This window comes from Diplotaxodon limnothrissa, linkage group LG12, assembly GCF_057381915.1.
Source record: "Diplotaxodon limnothrissa isolate DT_005_m linkage group LG12, D_limnothrissa_male_GT1.1, whole genome shotgun sequence".
Taxonomy (NCBI): Eukaryota; Metazoa; Chordata; class Actinopteri; order Cichliformes; family Cichlidae; genus Diplotaxodon; species Diplotaxodon limnothrissa.
In genome coordinates, this window is record NC_140607.1 from 19,713,628 (window position 1) to 19,735,362 (window position 21,735).

The following is a 21,735-nucleotide window of genomic DNA, read 5'->3' on the forward strand; positions in this document are numbered from 1 at the left end:
ACCGCACTGCTTCAAATTCATCCATTCGAGCGAAGGAGGATAGCCCCCCAGGCGAAATCTCCTCGGAGAGCAAACGGTTTGGTAAACGACGTTACAGCGCTGTGAGGCTCTCCGTTTCACGCCCCACTCCCAGACAGTGCCACCGCAGCATATTCCCGTTTCATCACTTGGCAGAGATGTCCTTTACAATGGAGGATAATTTGGAGTCGGGGTGGGTAGCCGTTCGCCCGAATGCGTTTGAGGAGAAGGAGAAGCATAAATTTGTTTTCATCGTCGCTTGGAATGAGGTGGAGGGCAAATTTGCCATTACGTGTCATAACAGGACGGTGCAGAGGAGAAGCTTTGGTAGGGACCCTCCTGTGGAGGTGACTGGTCTGGAGGGGGACAAAACAAAATGGCTCGAAAGTCCCGTCAGGGATATAGCGTCTAGTAAAGGAGCCAGTGAGGCTAAAGCATGCAGCCCTAAAACCAAGTCCCTGTCAAAACATAGTCCTGTCAAAATTCAGACTGCGACTAAACCCGTTGCTTCGCGGGTTAGCCCCGACACCGACGCGTTACAATCACTCAGAGAGGACCAGCTGTCTCTATCACTGGACTGCCTGGACCTGGAGGAGCTGGACAGTCTGAGCAGGGAGGACTGCAGCTGGGCCGGACTCTTCTCCTTTCAGGACCTTCGGGCAATCCACCAGCAGCTGTGCTCGATAAACTCCGTCCTGGAGCCATGCCTGCCGGTGTTTCCAGAGGAGCCGGCCGGGATGTGGACGGTGTTGTTCGGCCCGGCGGAAGTATCCGAAACAGAAATGGACGAGCTGTGCTTCAATTTACAGGTGTACTTGGGTCACGCGCTCGACACCTGCGGTTGGAAGATACTTTCCCAGGTTCTCTTCACGGAAAATGACGACCCGGATGAGTACTACGAAAGCCTGAGCGAACTGAGGCAGTCCGGGTACGAAGAGGCGCTCAGCCGAGCAAATAAACATCTGCAGGAGGTGAGTTTTGAGATCCTCCCACAGCTTGTCTGTGACACAAGTGTGTCCGCACATCTGGAAAATTAAGATGCGCTGCACTTACCAGACCCGATTCATTGCACAGGGCATTTATTTTATTCATGTACAAAATTTAACAACACAAAAACACACAAACTCAGAAAAAAAAACCCCAACCTAATATTACATGAGATTCACCTACAGTAAGACTTCAAAAAAAAGTCCAGTATGCAAGCTGGAGCTCTTTCTTCTACCAGGATGCTGAAAGCACAAAAACTCCCAAAGTGGATGTAGAACTGCTAGAATAATAGTCACTGTACAGGACACTAACTCCGGGTTTGCTTTGAATAATCATGAATACAGCAAGAAAACTTATGAGACAAACACTTCAGAGAGGCTAATTTGGTCATTTCCATTTTGCTATAATAAATCTGTTCTATGTAGGTTAGACAGTTATAGCAGGCACACTTAAAACACACAAAAAAGAGTTAAACAGAAATGGCTGAACTATTGAAACCAGATTTATTTGCTTGATTAGTTAAGATTGGAAGTTTTTATTTTATTTATTTTTGCATATCTATCATTCTATGCATATATTATACTGCATTAGTGTGTTTTGTTTGTCATTAAAGCTAAGAATTAGAAGTTCCAGGGGTACTGATGCATCCTCCAGTATAGCCTTAAGGTTTAATTTTTCTTTAAATGATAATTTAAAAAAAAACACTACGATGCGTAATAACTAAAAATAATAAACCCAGAATTAATGAAAACAAAAAGGCATTTCATTTCCACTACTGTCACAGGACAGACGGCACAGGACGAGAGGAGACAAATAGAATCACGTTCCCTTTGAGTAGGAAGCTAGTTTCTGAGGTTAGAAAGAAAGAACAAAGTTCAGTTAAATTCAGTTTTATTTATAGAGTTCTAACTCACAACAACAATGTTGTAAGTTAGAACTCTATAAATAAAGGCGCTTTATATTGTCACAACAATCAGGCGACCCCCTATTAGCAAGCACTTGGCGACAGTGGGAAGGAAAAACTCGATCTCACTCACCTAAAACTCTAAGGGGACTGAAGTGTGAAAAAAACAGATCACATGAAGTTACGGGAGGTAAAAAAAAAAAAAAAAAGACAGTGTAACCTCTACAATACAAGAGACACCCAGTCAATGACAGGTAGAGTGCTTCAGTTTTTTCCTTTTCTCCAGAGATAAGGTGGAGTACCCAATAATGCTGTCTCACCAGAGAGCAAAGGGTTTTTTTTTTTATAAAAATTCACTGCAGTGTGCTGTACTAAACTCACAGCGAGTCAGCAGTCTGCTTATACAGCTGAGCGAATCCAGTCCACACACAAACCTGGGATCAAAACTGGTTTCTTTTGATTGTGAGGTGAATTTGTAAGCCATAAAGTTAACATTATAAATATAATTCATGCTAGAGGAGCACATAACCTCATTATATGTTTATGACCTTTAACTCATTTTGAAATTATGAGTCTGACTGATTTGTGGCCTTGAAAATGAATTTGACATTTATTTAATACATGCTAATTAAAGATGTTTTGAAGTAAAAGGAGTAATATTTGTTTTAATAACATCACTCATTTCAAATTGCAATGATTTAATGTTTGACCGGGACTCTGACTAATAGTGCAGACACCCTCCAGACACCATGCTCTGGGCCTGCTCCTCTGGCACACTTAAGCAGCAGCTAATGATTGGTTAAAAGCTCATAATAGCAATAGGTATTGATGCTCATCGGCTCTCGCATTGTGCTCCTAATCAGCAGTGGTAGATTAATGCATCCTTGACTTGTGGAGCCAGACAGTGAGAGAAGGCCCCTGAGGGAACAGGTGAGAGAGGCCTTTAATGGAAGTGTTTTCAACAGTGTTACTTCTTCATAACGTTACAGTGGAAGTGGTAGATAAACCTTGGTGTGTTACCCGGATTTCTTTGAACTACATGGACTATTTAAAAGCTAATTTTAGTGAGACCATTTCTTACAATACACTTATATTCGTTTTGCAAATGCAATGAAAAAGGATAGAAGGCTCCTCTTAAAGATGCTGTGTTTATGATCGCAGTCACAGCGTGATGCATTTCATGTCTTTTTTAACTTAGAGTTGAAACGACATGCATTTATACTGATGTGCTTATGTGACTATTCTGGCCGAGGCATTTCCTCTCTGCTTTGCTTTTGGCAGCGAAGAGAGACTGAATAGCGCACACGAGTGAGAGAAGCCATGTCGTTTCACACAGACAGTCCCACAACCACTCCCGCTGTCAGAATAAAAAAGGCAGAAAATCAGACAGAGGAAGTGTTGCCTTACTGCCCTTTTCCTGATCTGAAAACATTAAACAGCCGAGCCATCCCTCTGATTGCTTCAGTAAGTGTTTATCAGTTTGGGATTTCCATTTGCTCGACGGAGGATTCATCCCCGAGGAGCTGCTGATCTTATTCAACTGTTTATCACAGGCTGAGCTCCCTGGACTGCAGTGACAGCGCTCTATAGCTCATTCAGAAACAGAAGTTGTTTATTTTGTCAGACATCTCACACGTACACACATGCACGCACACACACACTGGCCTATCGATCCTCTCACTCCATTTGAGGAATGAGTTAATGCTTATTTTGGTGTTGCTGGTAGCCTACAGGATTATTCAGTCTGGCAAAAATGTGCATGTATCGATCTTATTCCCAGCAGCTGCAATGACTCTGCTCACTTAGCCATAGTCTATGCAGCAAGAGACTACGCTCAGATATACTCCTGTTATTTACAGTTACACAAAGCATCCTTGTAGTCTAGTCATAGTTTTAATAATCTTCTCGCTTTTTACTCCCTTCTATTCTGTTTGGATTCAAATCCCATTCATATCATGTATTTTAAAGCTTTAGATTTTATTTTGCAGATTGAAAAAATATATATTTTATTCTAGGCATTTTTATTGCAAATAAAGCTATCCAACAGTGTATAAGTATTCAATATCACATCTCACTGCAAGATTAAAGTGATACAGTCGTTAATGAAATAAATAATTAGGATATCATTTATGTGACTCTGCTTAATCTTTACGTTTTGAGTATGTTTGCTAAGATATATTGTACTATGGTCCAAAATCAGATTTAAGGCTTTTTAACTAAATTAAAAGGGCTAAATACTTTATAATTTATTCAATATAAAACAATTTCCAGGCTGGTCTGGAAATATTCTGGTCTCCTGTGACGCCCCCTCCACCTTGCTCTTGTGCAATCCCACCTTATTTTAAAAATCATGGAAACACCCCTTACTTGCAGTATGTTTGTAAGCTGCTCGATGTGCGCTGTTTTCCTGTGTTTTAAAAGTTGTTGATGTTAAGAAAAATAACTTCTTGCACGTATAAAATGCAGCTGCTGGAGAAGCACAAGACCATGGACAGTATGGTGGAGTTACTGGAGCTATATGAGGAAGAAGACCACGCCTACGGAGGTCTGCTGGAGGCCTCCACACAGCTGTACCAGTATCTTCTGCAACCCTTCAGAGACATGAGGGAACTAGCCATGCTTCGCAGGCAGCAGATCAAGGTAACAATTTCCCCTTGTTTGGAATCAGAGAGGCATTCTTGATATTTCGTGGGAATTTGTTTGAACTTAGGTTTGGATCTAAATCCTTTAGTGACCCAGTAATTTTGCAAGACCTCTCGGCATTTTACCAAGCCCTTTCAGTCAATCCAAGTAGCTTACATAGTTTGCATGCAAACAAACATTTTACACATAGGGGGTAAAAGAACACTGGTGACATATAACCAGGAGGAAATAAAAATAAAATGAGACACAAATTGTTGTTGTAGATCATGGGAGTTGTGTGGGTTTTTCTGACCTCTTCTTTAGCTGCTATGTTTAAATTACATATTATTTCTGCATTTAGTCAGTGACGTGGACGGATCATAAAACACAACGGACCTGACAGGAAATTCTCATGTCTCCTAAAATAGAGCCTGCTCCATTTGTCTGCAACACTGTGTATGTGTGTGTTTGACGAAGATGTATTATGGTATTACGGTACAAATTATCTTGTATTTTCTGATAAGCTCCAACACAGTGGGAGGGGGATGAGACGGATCTAATTGCAAAGGGAAGATGAATGCTGGTGAATGGATAAATGGTGGAAAAGCTTTGTTCAATCATTGCAGTGCTGATGGCACATATATATTTAGCTCCATGACTCACACGCAGCACATCAATAATAATAAGACCTCAGTGTCTTTTGGATGGATATTAACTTTGCCACTTGATATCCATCTACTAAGAAAAAACAGCTTTCCCATCCTTGGATCAAAACCTTCCTCTAAGTTTTCCACAGTACCTGAAAAACTTATGGTGGTGTGTGAGTGAAATGCTGTCAGAGTGAATGGATCTCCAATTTCCCGTATTCTCACAGAGACATGAATAAATCATGTTGTGTGGGGTCCTATAGGTGTACTGCAGGTACACCTATAGGACCTAATGAAGAAACAGAACCAGTAGGAAGTATTTTTTACGTCTACAGCACGTACAATATGCTGTCCACACTGTTCAGCTGGGATTTGTCACCCTGGCAACCAGGAATCTGAACCATGAAAGAAGTAACAATCGCTGTATTTTATCTCAAACAATTACCTTTTTCTAACCCTGAGTATTTTTTGTTGTATAAACCTAATTGAGTCCAGCTTAATAACAAAGAATAATCGATATTAAATATTGTGTATATTGAATTAATAGTTTTTAGTATTAATAATAGTACAAATGAAATAGAAAAAAATCTTATGTGTATGAGTCAAACTGTTGTCTCTGCTGTGAGCATAATCACTCCACCACATTCAGTGAATTCAGGTATTTTAGTGAAACTAATTCTTAGGAATAAGGGTGGAAATTTATGTCCAGAAGCACAAATCAATAGAGGTTGTTACTATTCAGAAAGGACCAGTCTGAATGGAAGGATGGATTGTTGAGTAAAGCTTTCCACTTCACGTGTGGCTGCTGTCAATCACAGTCCTTCAACTAAAGACAGAGAAGGTTAGCAACTTTAATCCTCTATGTTGATAGTCGGTCGGATGTATGGGTATGGTATAGATGCATACATATACTACTCTGATAAGTAGAGCAGAACCTCCCTTTTTGTCTCTCTGGATTTTTTCTGTAGTGCATTTAGTCTGCTCAACAGTATGTCAGCAGAATCGAGGCTTTGCCAGAAAACAAGAGGGGAGAAAGAGGTTACAAAATATGCAGGTCCCACCGAGATTTGAACTCGGATCGCTGGATTCAGAGTCCAGAGTGCTAACCATTACACCATGGAACCTCCTACCAGAGTGGGGGAGGTAGGAGTGGGTTACACTCAAACATCCGGGTGTATTTATAGCCTACAGCATCTGCAGCTACTACACAGCAAGACTTTCAGTGACTAAGTTCTTTTATCTTCACAAAATGGTTAGACAAGAGTAAGTGCTCTTTCTTCTTCTAATGTTCATGCATGTTAGGTTAACTGATGATTCAGAACTGGCAGGACTGATGTCTGTCTACTCTGTGATGGAGTAGCATTTAATATCAAAACACTTGATCAAAGGTTATTTTTTGTGAAGTGAAAAACACTGGAAAGACGAATCTTAATTAAGAACTTTTTATACATATTTTTTGTACCCGAGTTAACATATAGATTGAGAGCATTTGAGATCCTCTTGTGAAATATTTATTTATATACTGTAACCTTAGCTATATAGTAGCACAAATCAATATGGAAGAATATTTTTATTAAAAAACCTTCAGGAAATTGCAGTAGCAAATGATACTGGTGCACTGCTGAATAGAGATGGAAGGTTAATAAGGGTCAGCCAGTTGATGTTTAGCTCTGTAATCTTGTTTGTCTTATGATTTCTGTGGTATTCATTTCACTTCATTTCATTTCTGTTATCCTGTATTTTATGTATATAAGATTTAGATGGTTTGTTTATGGTTGGTTTACACAGCTTGTGTATGTTTGTGTATGTATGTGTATGCATGTGTAGCTGTATCCATACGCTTGTGTGTGTGTGTGTGTGGGGGGGTGAATTGTGTTGCTTACATTGTTGAGATATACATTGTTGTGCTTCACAGTCACCATCTGCCGGAACCAAATTCCTTGTGTGTGTCTCTGCATATACATGGCTAATAAACGCGATTCTGATTCTGATTTTGTGTAAAAACAAAACAAAAAAAGGACTCGCCTGCTTTCCACATTAGTGATGGATTGTTTATTCTTTTTTGGTGTCTAACTCTCTAAACCATGATGCTGCAGTTTGATAATTAAATGACAAATGGTGTGATGCTGAACTGATCCAAGCTTTAATTAGTTTCTGAAATTTGCACTAGTGCATCTCAAAAAATGTGAATGTTGTAAAATAGTTCAGACTTCCTGTAATTTAATTCTAGAAGATTAACTTTCAGTGAAATATTTCAAGCCATTTTTTTTGATTGGAAATCAAAAAACCAAAATTGATTTAATCTGAAAAGAGGACATTGGACCAGCGAGCAGAGGTCCAGTTATTGTTTTCTTACACCTACGTGAGATGTATCTGATGTTGTCTTGGGTTCAGGAGTACAGAGGTTGTGCGAACATCTAGCCTTCAGAACTGAGGCTTAAAGTTGATCATAATTTGGACTGCATTATTGTGGCTGCGTATGCTGAACTAGAGTTTTTTAGAGTGTGTGAATAGTAATTTAATAAAAATCTATATGAAGTATTCTAACAATTTTAGATAGTGGATTTCTGACTTCATCAAAATGGAAACATAAAACCCCTGAAATATCAACTTTACATGTAATGAATACAGAATATATGAAAGTTTAGCCTTTTCAGTTAAGCTATTAAAAACAACTTTATATTGTATTTATTATATTGATAAATACAATATTACAGTAATTCATACTGTATTTGTTGATATTAATATTTACATGCTCAACTGACATTATTCTATCTTCCATAAACATAACCAATAAAACAACGGAAACAATTAAGATTTAAGTTTTTTTTAAATTTGTTTTTCATCATCGCACATGCTTTTGTAATCTCAGTGATCGTGTGAGGCTGACACTACTTTTTGTTATAGATGTCTACTTGCATACATGCTTACTTGACTGTGCACACAGTAATTAAAAATAACTAAACTAAAAGAGAAGATGGAATTTCATGACAGTTGCCAGTACTTCTGTGTGTGGGAGTGAGGCTGCCCCTCCAGGCCTGCTTTTTGTGGTGAAAGCACTTAAATGGAGTGTGTGTTTAAACTTTAAAACCGTTCCACACAGATTTTATGTGTGGGGAGATTATCTGTACTGTTATGTATACCACAGTGACTCCAAAGTTTAGGAGAACCATTTGTGTAACTTGCTCTTACCACTAAGTGGCAGTAGCTTAGTAATGTGTGATATTTGGAGTTTAGACCACCACCACTCTGGATCTCAAATGGAAAAGAAGCAGTGCTATCTTAAAGGTGTATGTTTTTATGAATGGGCAGCTAACTTGTCATTGAGATTTGGCTCCACTGTGTACACAGCAGCTGCTTCCTAATCTTTTTCTATTATTCTTATTCAATGATTATTCATTTTTTATTATCAGCACACTATATACTGTATCCAAAGGGTTATTTTGAGAAGTGTTAATAAGATTTATTAAAAAACGAAACAAACTTACTTTTCTTTAGATTTTATTCATCACAGAAAAATATTAAATGTCGCTTTTTAATCTTGCTGAAAAAAATGTGTGCATATCCTCTCGTTAGATTTCCATGGAGAATGACTACTTGGGCCCGAGGCGCATTGAAGGTCTAAAAAAGGAAGACTCTGACTGGCAGAAGAAGGCTCAGGAGGCCGTCCTCAACATCCAAGAGTTTACTGTAAAATACTTTGAAATCACTGCCAGAGCCCAGAAAGGTACGGTCTGCCATCACTGACACGTCAAGTCGATAAAGCAGCAGAAGGATGACTTTGAATAATCAAACAGAGAACACGCACACACATAGTAGAGACATTGGCGTGTTATTGACCTGTGTGTGGTTTTGATCCCAGGGCTAATGCGATGTGGTATTAATGAGACACTGCAGACAGCTGTGCTTTAACAGAAACAGGAGAAAACAAGGACGACCTATTGATCAACCAGCTCTGCCAGCAGCTTCTGTCAGTGCAGGGTCACTCCACAATGTGTCCCTCTTTTCTCATGTTTTCCTTCACAGCTGACTCATTCTTTTATTATCTCAAATTCATCAGATGAAAAATCAAGTAAGTTAATTGCTTGAAGAGACGACTGTAAAGAAAGTAGATGCAATATCCAAATGTGGCCAATAGATGTCTCCCTCTGTGTTATTGTAAGGAGCCTTCCTTTTATGTTAGACTTTAGTCATCACATAGAGGGAAAAGAAATTGCGGTGACGTGCCCACACACTGTACCAGAGGATGAGACTGAATGAGTCACTCTCACGTTTCACTCATCCACCTGTGCAATGTGTTTTGTTGTCCATAGGTGTATACGAGCGTATGAAGTTGGATCAGCGTAAGTTTGGTAAGTCTTCGTGGACGGCGGCGGTGGAGCGCATGGAGAGGCTGCGCTACTCAGTTGCAAAGGAAACCCTCCAGCTCCAGAGAGCCAGGGAGATCTGTCTAGAGCAGAGGAAACACACACTTCGAGAAGAGGTGTGGTAACACGCTCACGACCAAATGAAACTGCCAGGCACGCTTACTAAGCATGCTTTGTTTTGTGACCGTTTTCTATTTTTTACATTCATTCCTTCCAGATGCAGAGTCTGTGTAGCAGTGAGGACGCGATGGCCCTCTTAGACCACATGGAGACCAAGTACTATGAGCTCCAGCTTCAGCTCTATGACATCCAGGCTGAGATACTACAGTGTGAAGAGCTGCTCCTCACTGCTCAGTTAGATAGCATCCGTAGACAGATGACAGGTTCTACTGCAGCTACTTTTTGTTTGCAAGATCTTAATTATCCTGTTTTAAAGAGAGTCCTGAAGTAGAATTTCTGCTATATTAACTGCTGTAAGACTTTCTGAATTCTGGTTGTACATTAATGGTTTATATTTATGTGTATGTGTGCTTTCAGAGCGTCAGGATGAAGTGGTGTACTATGACACCTTTGAAAGTGCGGATGATATAACAGAGGACAATACTGCAGAGAGAGAAGAGCTGCGCAGACTTCAGGTCAGCGCTCGACAGCTGGAGGCAAGGAGGGGGCGCATCACTGCCAAACGCTCCTATCTAAGGAACAAGAGGGTGTGTGTGCTTTACTAGCTTTTATTTTCATTCCTGAAGTGTAGCCTGGATCATGAAGCCTATTCAAAATGAAGAAGTGACTGCTAATACTGTGGTTGCAATCCTGTTCAGCTCTTCTGTGCTAGATATTTGGATTTTCTCTACAACAAGTTATAAAGACACATGTCTCCAAGCAAATATGTGTATACATATATATAATTATGGTATGTTCATGACTGTGAGTTTTTATTGATTGTTTAAATTGGTTATGGTGTGTGTATCGATAGGAAATCTGTGTCTCCAACCACACTCAGAAACAGCAGAGACGCCAAATCCTCCAAAAGGACCCCACATCCCAGGTAGAAGTTGTTTTAGGTTTTTTTTAATGATGGGACTTTTTGCTGCTAAAGCATCTCCATCATCTCTCTCCTCTTCTAAACTCATGAATTACCAGCTGAAAAATGAAGAAGAGGAAGATGAGAAAAGGAAGAGGAGCAGAGTAAGCCAGGAGAGGCAGAGAACACTGGACAGATTACGCACTTTCAAACAGGTATGTGCCCTCCTGTTCACTGGAGGTGTCTCAGTATATGTAATTATCTTTTGCTCACCTACACCTTTGTGTCTTTTTCTAGCGGTACCCAGGTCAGGTGATTCTGAAGTCCACTCGGCTACGCACGGCTCACAGCACAAGAAGAGAGCGAAGAAGCGTGGAAATGAGTAGCTTGAGTGAGAGGGAGGAGTGCGCGGACTCTGTTTGTGTGCAGAAGCAGGGCCAGCCGTTGTGTCTAAGTACCAGCGTGCAGACGGACCCCAGCTCCACGCTCACCACTCAGCCCACGACGGCGTACACGGCGTCGCTTCCGCCGCTGCCTGTGCCCAGTCCTGCAGACTCCTCCTGCTCTCCTTGCTCCTTGTCCTCATTGCTAGCATCCCCTATCTCCCCTCCTCCTCCACCACCCCCTCCACCCCCGCCACCAACAAGGGAGGAGCTGTCGCCCTCTGGGAGCCCGGGGCGGCGGGGGCAGAAGGCTGGGGGGAAGAGTGTATCAGAAGAGCTCGCTCTCTCCCCGCTTGGCCCGTTTATCCCTCGCTTCTTTGACAGCAGCCAACTGGTGAGCGCCCGCAAAAAGCTGAGGAAGACCCCAGAGTTTGACATCCACAACAGAAAAGGTACCAGGACTGTTAATAAGCAAAATAATTTGAGTATTCACATTAGCTAATTACAGCAGCCAATCATAGTCTGTGTTTTTCTCCCCTGCTCACATGCAGTAAGCTCCCCCATGGACGAGGTGCTCGCCTCCCTGAAGAGAGGCAGCTTCCATCTGAGGAAGGTCGACCAGCGTTCCCTGCTTCCTGCCAAGGGTGACGATGACCCAAACAGCATCCTGGCCCAAATTCGTAAGGGGGTCAAACTTCGTCGCGTTCCCTGCAGAGAGAGAAAGGACCAGGGAGAGTTCCCGCCTTCCACCGACCCCCTGACTAGGAGCATCCACGAGGCGCTGCGCCGCATCAAGGAGGCCTCACCAGAGTCCGACTCGGACGACGATGGTTTGGCCGCCCACGACTGGGAAAGCTAGGGTTCAGGGCTGCACCCGTAACACAGATGACTTCAGCCTCTGGCACTGCACACACTGTACTGTACTGTAAACACACACACACACACAAACAGTCAATCACGCATTCAAGCACACACATCTCAGCCACACATGTACCCAGTGACTACGCCAGAGAGTCACAACAATTATCACCAACTCACCAAACGCTCCAAAGGTCTATGGTCAATCTGTTTTCAGTTTCTTTTTCACACTACATCCTCACGATGGTTAGCGATTATGTTTTTACTACTACTGTATGTCACTGTGGTTTTGTTCCCATCATCAGACTGTACTGATTCCATGTTTACTTTTTTATTTATATCAAATGTACTGTCTCGCTGACATACTGCACTGACACTTATTTGTGAAACTGTATATGGAAAGTGCTGATGAGCTGTGTGACCTCTTCACTCACCCTACAGCATAAAAGATGTGCGTTGCTGGTAATTTGAAGTTTTTGGGAGACTGAGCGATGAATAGTTTACACGTTCAAACTGGGATCACTGGATTTAGTGTCCAGATTGTAAATCATTACAGCATCTGATATTTTTCATCAAGCTGCCCCCTCACTATGCTGCCTATCTGGTTTTGGCCCATTCCCATCACGTGGGCATGGGCGTGTCTGACAATAAAAGGACCAGTGCTCATCTTTAAATCCTTGCCTCTGTGGCACCAGATTTGCGCCCCTCCCCCTTTCTCTTGTCCTCTTCTGGCCCTCACCACCCCCGACTCTCACAGCCTCTCTGAGTGAGCAAATATGTATCGACCCATCTGTTCGACCGCAGCATATGGCTGGGCGGGTGGAAGAAACAGAGGGTGCAGTAAGGTTTATCATTATTTGTCACATCTAACAGCATCTCTAATCTGAAGCTGGACACCTACGGTTAGAGAGGATTGGACGAGGGGTCACTGAAGTTTGTTTGGTGAGGTGGAGGTCAAGGTTAGTGTCAGTGGTGCTCGTGGGTAGATTCAGTTGGTGATTCCCAAACTTCATATAAGGGATAGTCACGGTGGAGGAGTGAAACTGGTCATGCTTGTTTGAGTGATGGATGGTACGTAGGAGGCTAGATTCTCTCTGCGCTGTGGGGAGTCAATGTGGGCCGTGGAGCAGTCGGTTGTGATTGATGCAGTTTCTCCTGCCATCTTCTCCACTTTCTCTCCTCCCCTTTATTGCATTTTTCCAAATTTCTTTCCCTGCACTCGGTGGGCAGGAGAACACAGTAGGAGGCCTGTTACTCACAGTGCTGGAAGTGAAGATATGCACACATGGACTCACACTCTAAATTCACAGCCAACATGTGCAAAATCGTTTCAGTGACAGAAAATGGTGTGAGCACTTTGATGATACATAGTACAAATTCTAAATCACTTTATCTGTACAGGAACAATTATTATGCTTTAACCACTGGGGGAAAATATATATTTAGAAGCTAAGTAAGTTTAAAAGCACTGAATAAACTCAGTCCTGAATTTTTGGACAGACAGTACAAGAATCTGCATAAACATAGCACAAAGACGTGGATTTACAAGTGTGGCTCTGAGCTTGGAAGAGCTTCAGCATGCACTGTCTTAAACAGCTTTAATGCAATAAATAAATAAATAAATGAATAATAATTATAAAAAGTAGTGTGCTTTTTCTCTTAAGCTTGTGTTGGGAGCCATTCACAGATTAATCACAAGGCAGAAAGAACAGGCACGGGTGTATATGTCATAGCTTGAAAGTAGCTCGGTGCTTAAGATGGTTTCTTTTTTTTCCTGGCAGAGCCAGTCTGAGGCACAACAGTCTTCCATGGTACCCTCATCATGTAGCATGAAACAGACACTGACCCGACTTTAGTCTAAGACTAACTCAGACCTTACACGACTTCACTATAACTGACCAGGACAAAGTTTCTCCAATGTTAGTGCTAAAAGTTATGTTGCTCTTCTTATCTGTGGTCAGCAGTGTGTTTAAAACCTTTGGGAAAGCGGGCTCACACCTGTGAACCGGCTGTTTCTTACCTGACTGACCTGACTGTCATGTGCACTTACCTTTATCTATAAATAACCTCGACACAGCTGTATTTTTGCACTTCATTTCTTAGTTTGTGTCCTGTTTTTATTTCCAACGTGTTTCCAGCCAAATCTTTTTTTTCTGATGCATTTGCTTCCTATAAAGACCTGTAATCGACAGGCTGATTATATGATCCTTTGTCTGAATACCTGTCAGTCACTTGAGAAGTGCAATATCAAAATAATGAAATATGAGAAAAGGAATGAAGCCTCTTCATTGGTGACAATGAGTTTAGATTGCTTGCCTAAAACAGTGGACTTACTAAACAAACTGTTCCAAGAATACCTGTTTGCCTTTTCCTAGCATTCTCATTTATTCTGATGTTTTGTTTTGTTTTTTAATTTACAATTTTGCCCTTGCATTTGAATAAAACCTTGTGAAGCAAATTCTGAGATTGTCTAATGAATATTTTCGATTTAAAAAAAAACAGAGCCCAAACACTTTGCACACACTGAACGCCGCGGTCACTGTATTTGAATAAAAAACATAGCATTTCTTAGTTCACAGAGGTGTGTTTCTTTGACTTTGAATTCAACAGAGGGTGTAGTTTGGCTGAAGCACCAACAAGTATGTCTCCTGATCGTTTGTCACCGGCATGTGATAAATCCCTTCAGCTGCGAACTCACAAGTCTCACCAGTCTATGAACATCGTTGGCCTGAGGTACCTCTTTAATATCATGAGTTCAAAATTACTTTAAATAGTCAAAAATATTGCCAGTCTTCTCATACCTCTAAATACAATAATAATACCTACATTTAAATACCATAAGTTACAAAACAGGAGAATGAAAAGCTTCTTATCCACTACTGTACAAAGGCATTCATTAACAATAGCATTAATATTAAGGTATTCCATCTCTGTCACTCAACCATCAACGTTAAACCAGAAAAAAAAGTAACATTTCCCTTTACATGAGACTTATTCCAGTGTATTAACCTGCAGAAAGCTGCTGTGGTATTACTTAATACAAATCTAATACATAGAGGGAGTTATAACAGTGAAATAAAGCGCAAACAAGGTGCACTTTAGAAATGGAGTCAATTTTAAGGAAGCGAGTTTAAGGTACAGCTTTAGATTTTACCTGCATAAATGCTGCTGTATACAGTAAGTCTATATTTGGGTACAGAATGTGTAAAACTGTGTTTTTTAACACATTTAAAATGCACAGAAGAGTTTTTGTTGTTGCTGTTTTCAACCTACAGGCTGAACACTCATAGGTTAATACACAACAAAAAGCCACCCCAAGGCGTTACTGCATTTTGAGTCTTCCAGCCATTCATTTAAACGCAGTCATGAGTAGAAAGTTGTCTTGTACATTTCTATAATTATATCATCAGTGTTATATTCTGTGTAAAAAAAGAATAGAAACTGAGTGCAGTTCTGTATTCACCAGTGAGGAGTGAAAACCTGCGGCCAGTTTCACCGAGGGTGGAGATTTTACGAACACCAAGATGACACTCTAGAAGCCCTTCACGATGCACTACTTCGACCAGACAGGGCTGCCACACAGTTTTACGGTCAAAAGTAGTACACTTTCTGTTGGACAGGGGGAGACCAGCTTAGTTGCATTTGACCTATATCTGCATGAGTCCACTGAGTAAAGTACCTGATAGAGTCGGATAGAAGGTGTCGAAAAGAGCCTGTCTGGTATTGCTCAGTGTGAGAGTGTGTGTGTGTGTGTTAAGTGTCGGCGGCCTCATTGTCCACAATGTTTCGCTGCACACACGCACACACACACGCACACACACACACACACACATATTATATACAAACACTTCTCCACTCATATGTGCTTGAAGGCACACATTATGTCAGGCCTTGTTCAGAAAAACACACCACACTGAGTTTGGCAGGAAGACAGGTCTGTGATGGTGGAAGCAGTCCGGATGCAGAAATCTTTCATGTTGAATATAACGTGGGCACACACACCCGAAACTTTCTGTGTGGCATGAACAACGCCTCTGGAAGATTTAGTAGTCGTCTATCGTATAGGAATTTAAACTGGCTGCGGACATACAGAAGTAAACCGAACTATATTTTTCCCAGGTTGGGATTTTGGGTGTGGGGAGGGGGTAGCTGTGATGTTACTCCAGACAAATAGGTAACACTGACTGATTTGTTGTATTGAGAGTCATCCTTTAATTCTCTTCTGGCAGCCCGAGCTCAAACATGGGGCTTCTCCGTTCAGTTCTCGTCTGTACAGTAAGTCACTTTGGATCAAAGCATCTGCTAGTTAGAGGACAATATTTTCGGGGGGATTTGGCAGCTTTGGCGCAGTTCTCTGAGTCTTAACAGCAATTATTTCCACATGACTTTCAACGCTCCCCTCCGGGGGAGCGGGGTGGGGGTGGGGATGCAGTTTAGAGTGGAAGCGGGGGGAGGGGGGGGTGACGGTGTGGTGTGATGCTGCAAGCTGTGGTGCAGCTCTCCCAGTCAAACAGTAGATGGCACTGAGGCACAGTTCTCAAGTTAACTCTTTGCGAAAGGGTGTGTGTGTGTGTGTGTGTGTGTGTGTGTGTGTGTGTGTGTGTGTGTGTGTGTGTGTGTGTGTGTGTGTGTGTGTGTGTGAGGGGGTAGGTTGGGGGGGGCAGGAACTACCAGTTCAGCCGATGTTATGCCTACACCAGCCCATCAGAAGGCAAGCTGAGGTAGACCCTGCATCGTCGCGAGCCACAGGAGCGCCTGCGGTTGGTAGGAACTGGATGCCTGCAAGGTAAAAAAAAACCAGGGGAACAGCTGCCCTTTTTGACTGAAATATGAATGTGGGCAGTGTCTCATTTTAATCTGTGTGGGTTGTGAAGGGGAAAAGGGGGCATAGTGGGTAGGTGTCAGAGTAAGTTGTCATATGGCTCTGTCTGTGAAGTTTAGGTAACTTTGTCTTCTAGCTGGCCTCCTCTATGAGCCGAGCCAAGGTGTCTCTGAGCTCCGTCAGCTCAAAGATCTTGCCGTCCAGCAGCTCCAGCAGCGTCCGCAGGCTCTTCCTAAAGTTCTCCTGCTCCTCCTGGTTCTCTTCCAGCCTCTGCTCGGCACCCGCCAGCTGCTCCTCGAGCACGCGGCTGCGCAGCTCCGTCTCCTGCGCACAGTGAGATGATGTTGGCATGTTAGTTCATTAAGGTGGGGCGATTTTTTGGAGGATAGAAGATAGAGACCGTCCCACTCTTTTGACTCACCTCGAGTTTCTGGGTGAGTGTGTCTTTCTGCTCCATCAGGTCATTCATGTTTTCCAGTTCTTCTTTCAACTTTTCCATTTCCTGGGGGTGTAAGAAAATAATTAAAGTGCTGTGTAAATTAAATTTAACGTGCATGAGCCTTTTCATTTTAGGGAAAAATCACACAGACACACACCTCTTCTTTATCCCTTAGTGCAGTCTCTAGTTCTTCTATGGTTTGGTTGAGCTCGGTCTTCTGGGATTTAATCACTGGGGTTTGGTTGCTCTGGCATTCAAGTTCAGTCACCTGCAAGAATAAATTGTGGACATCATTATTCAGATCCAGAGAGGAACCGGTGTAACAGAAACAGGCTCTCTGTCTCATTCCCAGACGACCTCTTCCCTTTACTCTCCCGCATGCTTACACTCAACTCTCTTTTATTCTTTTTCCCTCTCATCCCAACTTCAGAGCACCCCCACCAAATGATCACCCCTTTTTAAATTGAAATGATTTAATCACACATGAAAACAAACAAGCATCCCTGTGGCCCCCCCATTCCTCGCTCACCCGCTTGTGTAGTCTCTCTGCCTCTTCCTGGTAGGCGGCCAGTTGCTGTTTCCACTGTTTGACGTTGGCAGTGGACTCCAGCAGAGCTGCCGTTAGCTTGGCATTGTTCCCCTTTAGTGCCTCCAGCTCAGCTTCCCAGTGTTTTGTCATGGCCGGGCTGCAGAACACAGGGAAACGCATGCTGTCAGTTCACCAACAGTGACATTAGACGATAAGTGCTCGTGTTTCCATGATAATGCATGGTGAAAATCCATCAATCCATCGAACAATAATGCAGATTATTATTAAAAAATACTTCATAGTTATCATTTTCTATTTTGTTAGATCATTTCATTGTACATCTAATAAGGTTTGCATCTCTCATTGTAATCCGTACTTTTATTGGGCTTCACTGAGCTGAGCACGATTACTTCAGTTTACCAAGAAGGTTACGTTTTTTTATTTGTCTGTTTGTGTGTAGACAAGATTACAAAAAAACATCCAGGCCAATTTTCCTGAAAGTTGGAGGAGAGCGACAAATATTCACATTTTAAGGACCCTTTCGGGGCAAAGAGCAGGCCCACAGATTTTAGCCTGAAGATTTGGTTTAAAGTCCGACTAAGGGTTAAGATTAAGATTAGGATTAGGAATGTAGTAGCTCTGGTTAGGGTTAGAATAAATCCCCAGAAATGTAACTCAGTGCTCTGAATTGATAGAAACATGATTGGGTGTAAAGGAATGCATGTGCATGGTAATTTTCCCAAATAATTTGAGTTATTCTATAAAACTGCTATTAACTGTAATCTTACCAGCTAATCTGGTAAATTTGTTACTGTTAACACAACAGAGGGATATAATTTAACTAATGAAAATGGTCAGTATGATTTGTTTTGTGTTCACGTGACCATGAAACTGTATGTCACAGTATAAAATATAAATAATACCTTTTAGAAAGAATATTCCTAAATACACGAACATGAGATAACAGGGAACAACGACTGCAGTGGGCACTCAGGCTGGAGGTCAGCACTTCACGGGCAGTAGTTGTGAAAGCAGCTGTCTGACAGATGAGCTATAATCTGAGATTATATCCTTTAGACTGGCTGGAGCCTAATCTGGTCCAGCTACTCACAGAGTAGATGACGAAGTGATGTGACTGATTTTAATGCACCAACAAAAAAATTATTTTTGTCCTTTTCATTCATAGGTTCAGAGTTGTATAGTATATATCTTATTATATATTACATATATATAATAAATGGGGAATAATATACTGTTTAAATATGTACAAACAGTATATTATACAAGCAAACAAAATAGAAAATAGGTGCAGAGTTTGTACAATTCTAAAAAGCCTGAAAGTCAATATTTGTTATGAAACACATTAATTCTTTAACATAGCCTGAACTCTCTCAGGCAAACTGTTGGGACATTTCATTAAGTAGTCTTCAGGAATATTTCTGCAGATTTTGGGAAAGATATTCAAAGCTCTTCTTTGCATGCTGGCTGTCTTTTGTTTAATTCTCTGTTCTCAGATGATCCCACACTGCTTCAGTAATGTTGAGGTCTGGGCACTGGGGAGGCCAATCTGATAGTGTTCCACTGTTTGTTTGGGTTTTTTGCTGTCAGCTAAGTTTTTAATGCATTTGCAGTGTTTTTCCACATTAAAAAGGGTATCGTATTATGTAAAAGATTCAAATCCTTTGTCATTCCAATGAATTTCATCAAGTTCTCCAACATCACTGGCTGAAACGCAGCCTAATGGCAGAGCTTCCACCATGTTTTACAGATGATTGTAGACACTCACTGTTGTACATCTCCTGACTTCCTCCATGCATACTGAAGATAATTTGAATCAAATTTTTAAAATTTAGATTCATCACTGCACAAGATCTGTTGCCACTGATTTTCAGTCCAGTTCTTGTGTAACTTGTCATACACTCAAAAAAAGGAAATTGGGTGGTTACATTTACAAGTTCACTTGTCATTTGAACAAAATATTGTCAAGTTTTTATGGTGAACGCAATCAAATCATGTTGGATCTGCAACTTAATTTGTTCTTGTTCAGATGACATGATACAATCTAGGAAGTGTGGTTAGTTGCCTGCACTCACGAAATTCACAAGATCACATGAGATTTCAAACCACAGGAAAATCACTGGGGTTGTAAGAGGCAGACAACCATGACAACATAAATGCTGTTGCTATTTATTGTGGTTTAACCTGTCAAGGACAAAAACATAAAGAAAATTCTGCATCAAGCCTAATTTTCATACTTTTGTTATGTCTGGATTGACAGCTCAAGGGCATGGTGTTAGCGCTGTTGCTTCAGAGCACGAAGGTCCTGCGTTCAAATCCACAATCTGATCAAGTTTGCAATGGGTTCTCTGGTACTCTGGTTTCTTCTACAGTTAAAAGTCATGCAGTTATTAGGGTTAGGGTAACTGATGATTCTAAATTACCCAAAGGTGTTAATGTGACTGCAAATGGTTGTTTGTCTCTATGTGATAGACTGGTGACCTGTCCAGGATGTACCCTATCACTTCAGGGTTATGCCCTCTGCAGCCCAGATAAAGATACGAGGATGGATAGATTGGAAGTTGTTGTTGTAAATCCGGTGAATTTTTTGTTGAACATTATCTAATATGAACACAACATGTACTCAGTCTTTCCTGATCTTCCACTGAGACCATTTCTGATGAGGCTTCAGTAAACAGTCAGGCCTGTGTCAGATTTTTCCTGGACTTTTTTTTCTTTTCATATTTCTTTCGAACATGACTTTCAGACACAGATCATGTTCTGTAGATACTTTTTGTTTAGGCCTGTTACTTCTTTTGTTCTCCATTTGTCCTGGTTTCCCAAAGGTGCTTCTCAACATCCCAAGTTATTCTAAGGTTTTGGTTAAACAGCCTTGCGTTTAACCAAACTGTGTGATTTTTGGCATCTGTCATAGATTTTGCTACATATATGGAAACATATTATGTGTTTTTGTGACTGGGTGCTAGTAACAAAGTCCCTAAAGATACAATTTGAAATTGCTTCTGTTATGCATTGACACAACAATTCATTCTTTGGATAAGGTGGCTTTCTTTGCTCAAAAACCCTCAGGTATAAGAACTGGACTGGAAATGTCCAAAGAAAACAGCTTTGAAACACTTTCAGAAAGCCTGGTGAGCAAACTGCTCAGGACCGCTTAAAAAACACACACAAGAAAATCTGGCTCCTAGTGTATTAGTAAGTACAACTTTAGGGAGGGAAATGTTTCTTATGTGCTCTCCTGTTAGATCTGTACACTGCATACAGTATCTCTAGATTTATGTAACATCTATTCCCTGTCTCTCACATAATGTCTGACTTTGGCGCCATTAGATCTAAACTCTGTCGAGCACCTGCATCAAGTCAAGTATCCATGAAAAAGGAACTCCTACTCCCACACATACTTCACTGTAATTTTTCACACTGGTGCAAACACAAAAGGAAGCTTAGCTCGCTCAAGGGGTGATGAGGGTCTGTATGATCCATAACAATGTTTTCAGTTCTGTTTTGTTCCACCCCCTCATTGACACACACACACACAAACTGTATAGCCCAACCGTATATGCTCACACACTGCCGCAGCACTCCACTTTTCCGTAACACCCACTCTGCGAAGAGTAAAAGCGAGAAAGCCCAGAAAGAATTCACTCGGGACTCCCACGGCGCCTTCACTTCTTACACAACAGCCACCCCCTCCGTGAGTGCAAGTGTGTCTGCATGTGTGACGCATAGGAGGGAGACGACACCTCATCCTACACATGCACATATTACCAGACACACAACCCCAACCCCCCAACTACACACACACACACATGCTCATACACAGATGGAGCAGAGCTGTCACCAAGGCATGCCTCCCCGCCAATGTATAAACCCCACGCTGCACCAGCTCGGAGAGCCAGAGTGCAGGCAAGACGTCAAGATGTGAAGACGGAGACAGACGGAGACAGCGAGGGAGAGCGACAAAGGGAGAACTGGAGAGTGCAAGATGTTTTGACACTGGTGTTCGTCGTCATTAAACGAGTCTGGCTCAGAGGTTTCAGGGGGGCACCTGAGCACTGTTCTGGCTGAGGATGGCAGGGCAGAGAGGAAAGTGTGTGTGAGACACAATGAGGGTAAGTTT

At 41.7% G+C, this 21,735-nt stretch overlaps 2 protein-coding genes and 1 non-coding gene across 3 annotated transcripts in view; 1 reads left to right on the forward strand and 2 right to left on the reverse strand.

Annotated features, from left to right (window-relative positions):
* On the forward strand, nucleotides 1-14,007 carry LOC146621175 (junction-mediating and -regulatory protein-like). The gene is made up of 10 exons (XM_085367268.1): nucleotides 1-989; nucleotides 4,376-4,549; nucleotides 8,755-8,905; nucleotides 9,492-9,661; nucleotides 9,763-9,928; nucleotides 10,083-10,252; nucleotides 10,519-10,590; nucleotides 10,686-10,781; nucleotides 10,864-11,401; nucleotides 11,501-14,007. Exons 1-10 carry the CDS (start codon nucleotides 177-179, stop codon nucleotides 11,806-11,808), a joined length of 2,658 nt encoding a protein of 885 aa, XP_085223394.1. The 5' UTR covers nucleotides 1-176; the 3' UTR covers nucleotides 11,809-14,007.
* trnaq-cug (transfer RNA glutamine (anticodon CUG)) lies at nucleotides 6,231-6,302 on the reverse strand. Its single transcript has one exon. It is a non-coding gene; the product is annotated as a tRNA-Gln (tRNA).
* Nucleotides 13,627-21,735, reverse strand: part of homer1b (homer scaffold protein 1b) — a 20,243-nt gene continuing 12,134 nt past the window's right edge. The window contains exons 5-8 of the mRNA XM_085367269.1: nucleotides 17,598-17,754; nucleotides 17,226-17,336; nucleotides 17,051-17,131; nucleotides 13,627-16,953 (exon numbers count right to left, since the gene is read on the reverse strand). Coding sequence (XP_085223395.1) covers nucleotides 16,762-16,953; nucleotides 17,051-17,131; nucleotides 17,226-17,336; nucleotides 17,598-17,754 — 541 coding nt within the window. The 3' untranslated portion in view covers nucleotides 13,627-16,761. The remainder of the gene's footprint in view (nucleotides 16,954-17,050; nucleotides 17,132-17,225; nucleotides 17,337-17,597; nucleotides 17,755-21,735) is intronic.

Bases quoted from the DNA above. Each gene is read 5' to 3' on its own strand.
- LOC146621175 (XM_085367268.1), top strand. From the start codon at position 177: ATGTCCTTTACAATGGAGGATAATTTGGAGTCGGGGTGGGTAGCCGTT. The intron at 990-4,375 runs GTGAGTTTTGAG...TATAAAATGCAG, and splicing joins CAAATAAACATCTGCAGGAG to CTGCTGGAGAAGCACAAGAC. The intron at 10,591-10,685 runs GTAGAAGTTGTT...ATGAATTACCAG, and splicing joins AAAAGGACCCCACATCCCAG to CTGAAAAATGAAGAAGAGGA.